Below are 11,148 nucleotides of genomic sequence, written 5' to 3'. Positions count from 1 at the left end.
AAATGCCTATTTGCAACAAATACAAATATTCTCCTTCGTGTACAAACGGCTGAATACAGACAGTAAAAGTTTAAATTTTGTCATCTCATATTTGTAAACGATTGTTAACCTTACTGGTATCAAAACTTTCAGTATTACTTTATTCGTGAATGGCTACATAAACTTTACAGAAATTAACACTTAAAAACACTACTTTGAAACTTACCTCTGTTCCATCCTATAAAATGAGAACACATAGATCCGTATTGCTGCTACAATTCTGTTCACGACACACGAATATTGAGATGCGAATTCTACTTTGACCAGCTTTTACACACATCTCCCCATCTAATATGGTGATCTTCTTTCCCTGGCAATTGCATTTGTCCCCAGTCAGCCTTTAACGACCGGTTTAAATTTCAAATTGAAGGATTTCAAATTATTTTTCCATGGAAAAGTTTTTCTGGTTTGGAGATCTGACGCTCGCGAAGTCACGAAGGAGTGCAAACTGTTCCCTCTAGATGACGGCCCGCGTCAAAAATTTCCCGCCACTCGATCGTGATGTCATCTGTGCGTCTACCCTGGAACGAGGCTATGTACTCAAGGCAAAAAGGAAGACATAGAATCTACTCTTAGTAACTAATTTCAAAGCTATTGTATGAATAAATGAAATGACCTGTTTTATTTGTCTATCATTTAGTGTCTCGAAATGACATATTTATTTACTCTTTCCCATTCTAGTCTCATTCTCTATTGACCGTATCGACCGAGGAGTACTGCGCCCCATATGTATGACGTAAGCGTCCCCACATGCGCCGTTTCTTTTCGCGCCAGATTACAATTTTCCGCCATTTCTGCGAACAATAGCGAATTCTGAAATTCAGTAGCATCTTGTCTGATTTTAATGGGTTTCTTTCATTTTGTCGATACGAAAAGGTTATAGGAACGTTGATGTGGTATATCTGTTATAAATCATGGCTAAAATCCACATCAATGATGTGACAATTCACCAAAATCCTTCCCCATTTTCGAGTCCCTTCGAGTTTCAGATAACGTTCGAGTGCACAGAAGAACTCAACGACGGTTTGTAGCGTTTTATTTGAGTTTCAATATTTCTCACTGAGTTTATGTTAGCGTGTATTTAAGTTTAATTCTAAAGTAATATTTTTATGTTGATTGTGTAGATTTAGAGTGGAAAATTATATACGTCGGATCTGCTGAGAGTGATGCACACGATCAAGTGTTGGACTCGGTTTTGGTTGGGCCTGTTCCAATTGGGAGACATACATTTGTATTTCAGGTAAGCGTTCGTTTATAACTACGATTAGGTCGGTCAAATAGCGCAGGATCTAACGATACCTGAGCTAAAAGTATGTCATAGCTGTTCTGTAATAATACACGTTTACAAGTGTACATGTACATCGAACAATTAACAATTATTGGACGAGGTTGAGCAAAATATCGTGATTTGTCAGGGGAGAGCAGATGAATGATATATTTTACAACAACTGTCCATTTTCTCGCGCGCTGACTGCTCATTTTTATCATCAATAAGAGTACAGACGGATAAAATTTTAATTTATGCAAAGCTTTCAAGTTCAACTTTCAGCTATATGAGTATAGCTATCAAACTGTCAACTTTTTAACCAATGAGATTTTATGGATTTTTTTAAGGTCATTCCCCAGTATTGCATTGTGCATCCTTACTGCGCATAATTTCTGGCGTCATTAGCATGCATTCGTGCACATGCACATCGAAAACATGGCGGATTTGCCTATATTGAGTGATATTGAGTTCTGTCAGTTGAAAAATGGCTGAAGCTCAGCAACGAGCTCAGGCACCCCAAATTTTTTTCCAGTCATTTTAATCAACTAATCATTAGCTTTGCGTTAGAAAAGACTGATCTGAATACTACGGTTGAAAATTGAATAAATAAGGAAAATAGCAGCTGCACTGTAGTCTTTTCTATTTTGCAGTTTGATAGCTGTGGCAAGCAATTTGAAAGCAAGCAATATTTTAACAAGGATTCAGCTGTCTGTCAAAATCAAACTTAAAAAGTTCATTGGTGTCCGACATAAGTATCGACTGTAGTTTGAGGCATGTTTTCATGAGTCTGGGCTCACAAAGAGTTTACAATAACTTGGAATGTGTTCTTGTAATAAGCGTTAAATAATGCTAAAATGGGACATTTTCAGTGCCTCACTGCTCCTTAATGAGCATGGGCACCCCCTTTTTTATCTTATAATTAAAGTTCTCATATGATAAATATTCATTGGACAAAGTTTGAACAAAATTTATATGTGGTTTTATTTCAGGGGAATTACCTTAAGTAGCCAATCAAAAAGCGAGAAAACTATTGACAATATTCATGTCATGTTGAATAAAATTCACTTATCTTTGTTGACAGCAAGTTAACGGCGTCGTTTCCCCTTGTTTATTTCCCGGCATTTGACCATTTTGGGGTCTTGTTATTGTAAAAAACAAATCGACAGCAGTTTTTTATGCGTCTGTCCTCTTATTGATGACAAATTTTGTCATAACATTGTCAAAGTTTACTGCGGAACCACTCACCTGCGACTCGTGGTTCCATAGCCACTTTGACAATGTTATGATGCAATTTATCATCAACAAGAGGACAGACGGATAAAAAACTGACGTCAATTTGTTAAACTGATCAAATAATTGATCTGCGAGACACTGACAAATAACAATATTTTGTGATGACAGATTTCAATCATTGTTTTATCATTTGAACACCTGCCACCAAATTTGTTTTCTCATTTAAATCACTCTTTGATAGCTCAGGGGAACAGTCTATCATTTTTCACCAGAGATCACGGTTACAGTTACGCATGAGCAGAATATTATTTAAAGCAAAACACATGTAGACTGTTGTGAAGTATATATGAAATAATTCATATTTGAACTGCGGTAGTAGATGAAAGTGAAGAATGATCATCGCAGTAAATTTTCCAATTTATGCAATTGGAAAGAAGAAGCCTGAAAAAAAAATCAGGGCTTCAACGGGATTCGAACCTATGACCTCCGTGATACCGGTGCGATGCTCTACCAACTGAGCTATGAAGCCACACATTGGGAGCGAGGTCAATTAATTGAGTTCATATCTTCCCGTGAGGGATGAAATGATGTGAAGTATATATGAAATAATTCATATTTGAACTGTGGTAGTAGATGAAAGTGAAGAATGATCATCGCAGTAAATTTTCCAATTTATGCAATTGGAAAGAAGAAGCCTGAAAAAAATCAGGGCTTCTTCTTTCCAATTGTATAAATTGGAAAATTTAGTGCGATGATCATTCTTCACTTTCATCTACTACCGCAGTTCAAATATGAATTATTTCATATACACTTCACATCATTTCACTCCTCACGAGAAGATATGAACTCAATTAATTGACCTCGCTCCCAATGTGTGGCTTCATAGCTCAGTTGGTAGAGCATCGCACCGGTATCGCGGAGGTCACGGGTTCGAATCCCGTTGAAGCCCTGATTTTTTTTTTCAGGCTTCTTCTTTCCAATTGCATAAATTGGAAAATTTACAGCAATGATCATTCTTCACTTTCACATGTAGACTGTACTACACACGAGCAGACCATTACCGGTATTTGTAGGCAGTTATGTGCAGGTAATGTTGTTGGCTCTTGGCCACTGAAAAGGAAGGAAAAAAATGCATCGAATGATAACTGGCTTTGATTGTGTTATAAACGCATGTGAATTTAGCTCAAACGATGTGTTCATTACTGGTATGTGTTTTCTTGATTTTCATTTAGTAATCATAAATGGCAGGGTTTTAAATGGGGGTGGTATTTGATGAGGCAGAAAAAAATAATAATTATTCCGCACTGGTTCTGTGAGAGTAATGACATTGATGGACCAAGAAAAAGTAAAGAAGGGCTTATACCCAGGGAATGTTGGGAGGGGGGGGGGGGGGAGGAATTGTAACCAGACATTACTGGTTGATGGTCAATGACATCGATGATTAATCAATGGGTTATCAATGGCAGGGGTTTCATTAAGGGCTGGGCACTGGTAAATTGTGTGGCTGTTACTTGCCTGGTTTGACTTTTTCTTATAAAGGAGTTCATTTTAAAAAAGTTTTGCCCACCTGTAAACAGGGCTTGAAAAAATATTTGAATTCCACCTTGCCCGTTGGGCAAATAACTCTCAAATTTTGCTTGCCTAGGGCACTTCCCTACTTGCCCAAGTTTTCAAACTCATTAATAATCCATGAACCCAAAAATGGAAGTCAAACTACAGGCACGTTTTAATGTAATAAACCCATCTTGACTGTAGTCCTCTTGGTGCTGATCACTTTCATGTTTTAGCCATTATTAAAGAAGATCTTCTTTCCAAACAAGTATTAGGGAAGCAGAGCAATAGAGGCAGTTACCATCACCAGATGTTTTTATGGCATCAAATTCAACTTTCCTAGGAATTTTCAAATGTGATAAAAAATATGTCATCAGGAATTAAATTTTGTCCCACAGCATCTTTTGCCAGTGCCTCCCAGTTGAATAAACAAAGTTTGCAAAGTTGTTGTTGTTCGTTCGTGTAGTTACTTCCTAGTTCCTGTATTACATGCTGGGTATCTTCGTTATTATACAATCTTCAATCAATTTGTTCAATTCTTCGAAGATCGCGTTCGACTCCTTGAATGTCCACCTGCATCTTGTCTAGCTCCACGAAATCATTGTGAAGAAAAGTGCAAGAAATTTATAACATGCAGAATTAACAACAAGTCGCCTTCCCACTTCAGTTTTGACACAGGCACAGTGTCGAATTTGAAAAGCCGGCGAGAGCATATTTTTTCATTTGGGTGAATGAAAAATAGTTTCAGTCGTTTGAAAGAAACACTATTTTAAGTCATCTTCCAGGAACTCTGAAAGTATTTTGATGACTTACTCATCCATTTCTTTTTAATAATATAATAGTTTTCATTTCATGCTGAATCCTGGAAAGAAATTTGATCGGGGCAGATTTTGATCATGTGCTAGGCAACCACTTCTGAGCCTTGAGCGCACATCATGCAATCAACAAAACAACGCTATAAGTTGAAATTTTCGTCAAGCTTCATCTAAACACTTAATTACTCTTGAGCCTAAAATTTACCTTTTCTTCTCAAAATCGTTATCAAAAATTTAGTTGGCGAACGGCTTGCCTGGGTCCTTGCCTGTGGGGCAAGTAAGGAGAGAAAGTTACCTGCCCGAAGGGAAAATCTACTTGTCCCAAAACGGACGGGCTGTTTTTTGAGCCCTGTGTAAAAACCAGTTGCCCACTTGCTGAAGCAAATTAATGAAACCCCTGCAATGAAAAATCAACTGCTTAGTCATTTTGTATTCGCAATGATCAATGGATAATTCATGAGTAATCGATGACCAAAATCTTTGTGGCCTATTGATCACTCAGCGATGTCAATGATTTTTTATCAATTCTACTGATTGCTCATTGATTACCTAATGAGTACCCATTGATTATTCATTGATTACACATATATTATTATGCTGCATATCAGTTATGATTTTCTGGCATTTTTCTTTTAAGGTACAAATGTTCATTGTTTATAACTCACCTTTTTAGTATAATTTCTTTTAAATAAAAGATTGCAATAAGATCTATCTGAAAAAGTGAAAAACAATTTTTATGAAAAATGGTCAATTTTGGGGTATACTGATACATGTACCTTAAAGGTCTTGGCTTTTTTGGTATGAGGCTTAAAAATTTAATCCAGCGCAGTCTGTAGATCAAGTCCTAATTGTGTCAATTACCTTACATGTATATCTTTCACTCTTCCTAAAGAATGGGTTTCCTAATTACTGTTTTCCTGTTCCAGGCTAAATCCCCAGATCCAAGTCAAATCCCGGACGAAGACCTGGTTGGTGTGACTGTGGTCCTCTTGACTTGTTCTTACAAAGACAGAGAGTTTGTACGAGTTGGCTACTATGTGAACAATGAGTATACAGAGGAAGAGATGAGAGAGAATCCTCCAGCAAGGCCCGTCATAGAAAAGGTGCATGTAGAAAATGTTATTTAGCGATTATGCATAACGTCACTCCATTTAGATGATCTATATTAATTTTGCTTGCTCTGGAGACTTTTTTAAAGTTGATTTCACCTTCAAATACATGGTCATACAAATTGATTTTGTAGCCATGCACTTTCTTAAGGGTAACAGGTACACTAATATACATAATTGCTAAAAAAGCTGCCGCAGAGCATTTTTCATGAAATTATGGGCCAGGTTTCTTTTATTACCTCTGAGGACACCCACAGCTGTCAAATTTTTAAAATCAAATTACGGTCAAAATAGATCAAGCATTACTACATGTACCAATGACAAAGTTATGCATTCATTTGAACAATTTTATTTCACAGTCTTGATTTCAGTACTCCATTCTTGGCAACAAGTTAAAACTTGATTGTATGTTTGATTTATATCTGGCTCAAGCAACAAGTACGAGAGAATTTGAAACTATCCCAAATTTGCACAAAAATAAAAAATCTAGTTCCAGCAGTTCACCAGTGGCATTTTAAAACTCTTCAGAACACCAAAATGCCATGCTTTTCCTCTGGCATTGGAAAAAAAGATTTTATTTAAATTGTCCACTTTAAGCTTTATAATACTAGTCACTCTTTTAATATACAAAAAATCACTAGCCATTCTGAGCTTCACTGTCCAAAAAAACATAATGAGTTTACTTTAATATCAAGTCAGCAGTTCATTATAATGGATTTACATTTTGCTTTAAAACTACATATGTATCTATTATCTTAAAATTCTGAAAGATCTATCAATTAAAACCTGAGAAGGACAGTCCTATAAACCTAAGAATAGTGCACTGCACTAATTTTTTGTAACAGGGAACAAAACTTTAAAGAATGGTGTTCTTGAAATAGAACACCAACTACACTCATGGGAACGAGTGCTTGTGATTGGTAAAAATAAATTGACTGAGTACATGTACACAATGCAAGCTAGTGAGGCATGTGACCTGCAATTAGTTTTAGCTTTACTGAATGTTTCTTTTTTTGTGTGTGTTTAAATGAAGATTGTCTTCATGTTAGTCTACAGCGTATGTCATATGGGAGAGAATAACATAGAGGAGTTTCATCCAAGGGAAAAAGGTTACCCACGTGCTACTCTTTGCCCTATTTAGTCTACAGCTGTACATAATTTACAACACATTCGCTGAAGACAGCCAAAAAATTACAGTTGTTTAAATTAGTTCTTTTCTTTTTTTTTTTTTTCTTGGACCTATTAAAGGGACAAAGGAGTCAGTTCTACCTACCTGATTGAAAAATGGTTTTATCTGTCAATAATTTATTCAAACCAGTATTTTTTAAACAATTTCCCATTTCCACATCCCCCATAATACACCTTGTCTGCCCCCCAAAATTTCGCATAAGTTGTCTTCAGTTTCTCTTGGGACAACTGTGATACCCAGGAGAAATGGGAAACAAAGGTTATTCAGAATTCTGGGGGGCAAACAAGGTGTATTATGGGGGATTTGGAAAAAGCAAATGAGAATGTAAACTGGATTTTACTCAGACAATCCATGTAGCATGATATTCTCAATTCACTTTGAAGGTGGCCTATAAATACAAGTTCAGGAGCAGTCACATCTTTGAACATTTTAGGGTACATACAAAACTTGCAATGATTAGATCTGCTAAACTCTGGAAATATGTTTTTGAATTTAGCAGTGAAACTCAAAATGAGTGCAATTATAGAGCAACAAAGGGTCTTTGTTTTCAAGTTAAGGGGTTTTAGGGATTTCAGGGTCTTTGCTTTCAAGACACCCCTGGTGAGAATGATTTTTTTTGTGCTAGTATGTCAAACCTGCAAGTAAAGCTTACCTTTCAGTAAGCGAATAATTTGTTTTCTTTCCACCATGCGAGTATTGATTGATAGATAATTAGGTTCAAATAAATGCTGTTCGTTTCCAACTTGCATTGATAAATGACCTTGATGATCCTGCATTTATTTTTACCTGGTGTCTACTTCAAGCCAGCTTGTAATTTTAGCCCACTTGAGCAGTTACATCATAGTTAATAGAGAGGAATTGTTATGAAACCAGACATTGTTCTTTGTTGTATGTTTTTGTTCTCCCATACACAAAACACAGTAGTTCTTTACTTCTGACTGAGGAACAAACCAATAGAATCGTTTTGGTAAAGATTGGATTGTGCAAGGTTGTGGACCTTCAAACATAACTCTTGTCGTCTTTGTTTGATATTTTGATGTTTGCTGGGCTTCATAACCATTCCCCTCTATTAACCATGGTTACATGTACCTCAGTCCAGAATACTAATTGATGTTTTTATGTTTGTGTTTTGTGTTGGTTATTTTCTTGTTACAGCTTCAAAGAAATATTCTCCACTCCAAGCCTCGGGTAACAAGATTTAAGATTGACTGGAATGACTAACTTAAATAGAAAGTCTGTTTTCATAATTGTTACATGTACATGATATTGTACAGCTGTATTTATATAGTTTGATTTCATGAGATGTTATCATGAGTCCTTTTGTAAAAAAATGTATTTTAAAATGATTAGTGTGAAATAACTTTGTTTCTTTCCATTTTTTTTCTGTTCTCACTGGCCAATACTTTACTTGTGTACTTAGTGGAAATTAATTTTAAGTACTGCTTAATGGTGCATTCATTTTAATTTTGTGTTTATTATTTGTTGAGTTACATGTAATTTCTTGTGTAGTAATTTGTTCTTTTCCATGACCTCCATGCATAAATAATGTTTACAGACTTGCAAGGTCCTTTAATTTAAAAAGAACCCTTGAACATTTTAATACTCATGACCTCCACGGTACATACATTGCACAGGTTCCATAATGGCCTAAAATGATCAAAATGAATTCACCCTGGAAGGTGTAAAATATTATTGTTTAGTGCTTGCCTGCAAAGTTTGCAAAATATTCATTAAGAAAGACTACTGAAATTATTTTATTTCAAGTTTTCTCTTTCAACCATGTTTTTGGAATATCGAAAAATTGTTATTTTTGGGAGAAACTTAAAATAACAACATAATGTTTTTGACATAACATTGTTTAAGTTTTAGACCATAAAAATTAACACATCAAAGTTTTAAGGGCTGGCCATGGATGACTGGTGTATTATGCATTACAGCTCACTATTTTGCTTCATAAACCTGTCTGTCTGTTCCCAGCATTCACTTCCTTTTTTCTCCCCCTTCATTCTTCAAACTTAGGGTAAAGATAACAATTAGGGTGGTGGAGGAAAGTTGTATTTTATAGCTGAATGACCCCTACAATTTTATGTTAAGACTCATTCTGCCTTGCTGCATTGTAATAAAAATCACTGAAAATTATCTTATACTGTATATATCTTATATTAATGATCCTCTTTCGAGGCTTGGTCTGAGCTTCCACTAACGATACTACATTTAGGAAATAATACACTGGCTGTGGGTAAAATTTGGGTGGCAGGGAAGGACGACTGGGGAGTAGGGACCCAGGAAGGGGGCCCTCCTGGGGGAGTACAGATCGGGTGGTCCCGGGGGTAGCCACCCTGGAATAAAAGTTCCAGACCTGCCTCCAGGGGTGAGGCCCATATCCCACAGTCCCGGGGGACTGAGGGAACCAGGAGGGGGAGCCCCTCCTGGGGGGAGTACAGATCAGGTGGTACCGGGGGTAGCCACCTTTGAATAGGTAATTTCTCCGGACCCGTCTCCAGCGGGCTAGAGCCTTAATGTGGGGTAAAGTGCAGCTGATGGGTGCACTTCCCTGCCACCGTCCTTTAATAGCAAACGACAGAAAGTCACCAAAATATAGTCTCTGTTCATTGCACCCTGAATGATAAGGTCTAAGGCTTGCTAGGAGACAGATAACCCTAGCCTATAGCCATTAATGGTATAATTATTATTATTATTATTATTATTATTATTATTATTTTATACTAAGCAAATGATATCATAAGTATATATGGATAAATGTTTTTCTAAAAGTAGCGGAGTAGTAATGTTCAGTATCTATACACGACATTCTGAATTGTAGTGTCAAAGCTTGCCCCCATTTTTTGTTTTTTTTTTGGGAAAGACAGATTATTAGCCTTATTCATGGTGAACATTTCTATAGATCTAAATGATTTTGTTTATTCGCTTGAAGATGGTCCTAAAGTGTAGTATCAGGGGTTCAGATGTGTAGAGCAAGGGTCCCAGTCATGGGAGGGTAAAAGAAAAATCAGTGGCGAAGGATCGGCACAAACGAGACTGAATACAACGAGGAGCGTGTGCTTGACTAGAGGTCAGAGGCATGAGGTGGACATGTGAGAGACATGACTGGAACCATTGATACACTGTCTTTTACAGATGTAGATAACAGTGGCTTTACTTAGGAAATGAAAGGGTTGTTGAGATATCCAAAGGGGGCGATTGTTTTCAACTGGGAATCCCTGATGGACTTTGAGATCAGGAATTGGTGGCATGTTACCTATGTTACTGGGATTTACTTATGAGCATGACACGAGGTTCATAGTGTTACATGTCTCTGAAATAAAGTGTTACAATGCAGTATGTGTGTGCCTGACTTTGAGATATTGTCTCTCAGGTCTCATAAACATCAGTTTATGGCTGCCATAAACTTAAACTAAGATACATATAAGATAATACCTGTTATTTCGTCTCAATTGGTCTCGAATGGGATTACCGCTATTAGTTAGATTTAGCTCTAAGAAAGATACGTTCTTCTATCATTTGTGTTTCATATTATTATCTTAACAGGGTTTTGCCTTGCATTATCCCTGTATGGACCTAAATTGTTTCAGAACAAGCATCCCTTCACAAAATTACTGTAACAGCTTTTGAAGTAGGAGATAATTATTCCTTCCAACAATCCTTTGCCGCTGCCTCCACTCCCCTCTTGATAATATATTATTGTTCTGACAATAAACCCACCAATAAAGACTTAAGGTCATTCCACTGAAATAGAACCTGCACTGTGATTTTTGTGAAACTTTGCCAATTGATTGTTAGTATTATAGGAAATTAAATTTTGAAACAAAAATGAGGGGTCCCCATGTTCGTTTAGGAGCAACAGCACCTTGTTTATGCCCATATAAATCCTTGTAATAGCACCATGATTGTAGTCACGATTGCTCGCTAAATTCACGTTTCCGA

At 36.7% G+C, this 11,148-nt stretch overlaps 2 protein-coding genes across 2 annotated transcripts in view; one reads left to right on the top strand and one right to left on the bottom strand.

Annotated features, from left to right (window-relative positions):
• The window catches only part of LOC145467897 (uncharacterized), a 134,281-nt gene that overhangs the window by 57,232 nt on the left and 65,901 nt on the right, over positions 1-11,148 (bottom strand). The window lies entirely within an intron of this gene.
• LOC145468017 (histone chaperone ASF1-like) lies at positions 803-8,667 on the top strand. Its single transcript, XM_081451682.1, has 4 exons — positions 803-1,062; positions 1,164-1,279; positions 5,832-6,008; positions 8,359-8,667. Exons 1-4 carry the CDS (start codon positions 954-956, stop codon positions 8,422-8,424), a joined length of 468 nt encoding a protein of 155 aa, XP_081307808.1. The 5' UTR covers positions 803-953; the 3' UTR covers positions 8,425-8,667.

The sequence above is a fragment of the Orbicella franksi genome, chromosome 14 (genome assembly GCF_964199315.1).
Source record: "Orbicella franksi chromosome 14, jaOrbFran1.1, whole genome shotgun sequence".
NCBI classification, from domain to species: Eukaryota; Metazoa; Cnidaria; class Anthozoa; order Scleractinia; family Merulinidae; genus Orbicella; species Orbicella franksi.
This window is presented reverse-complemented; position numbering and strand designations above follow the sequence as displayed.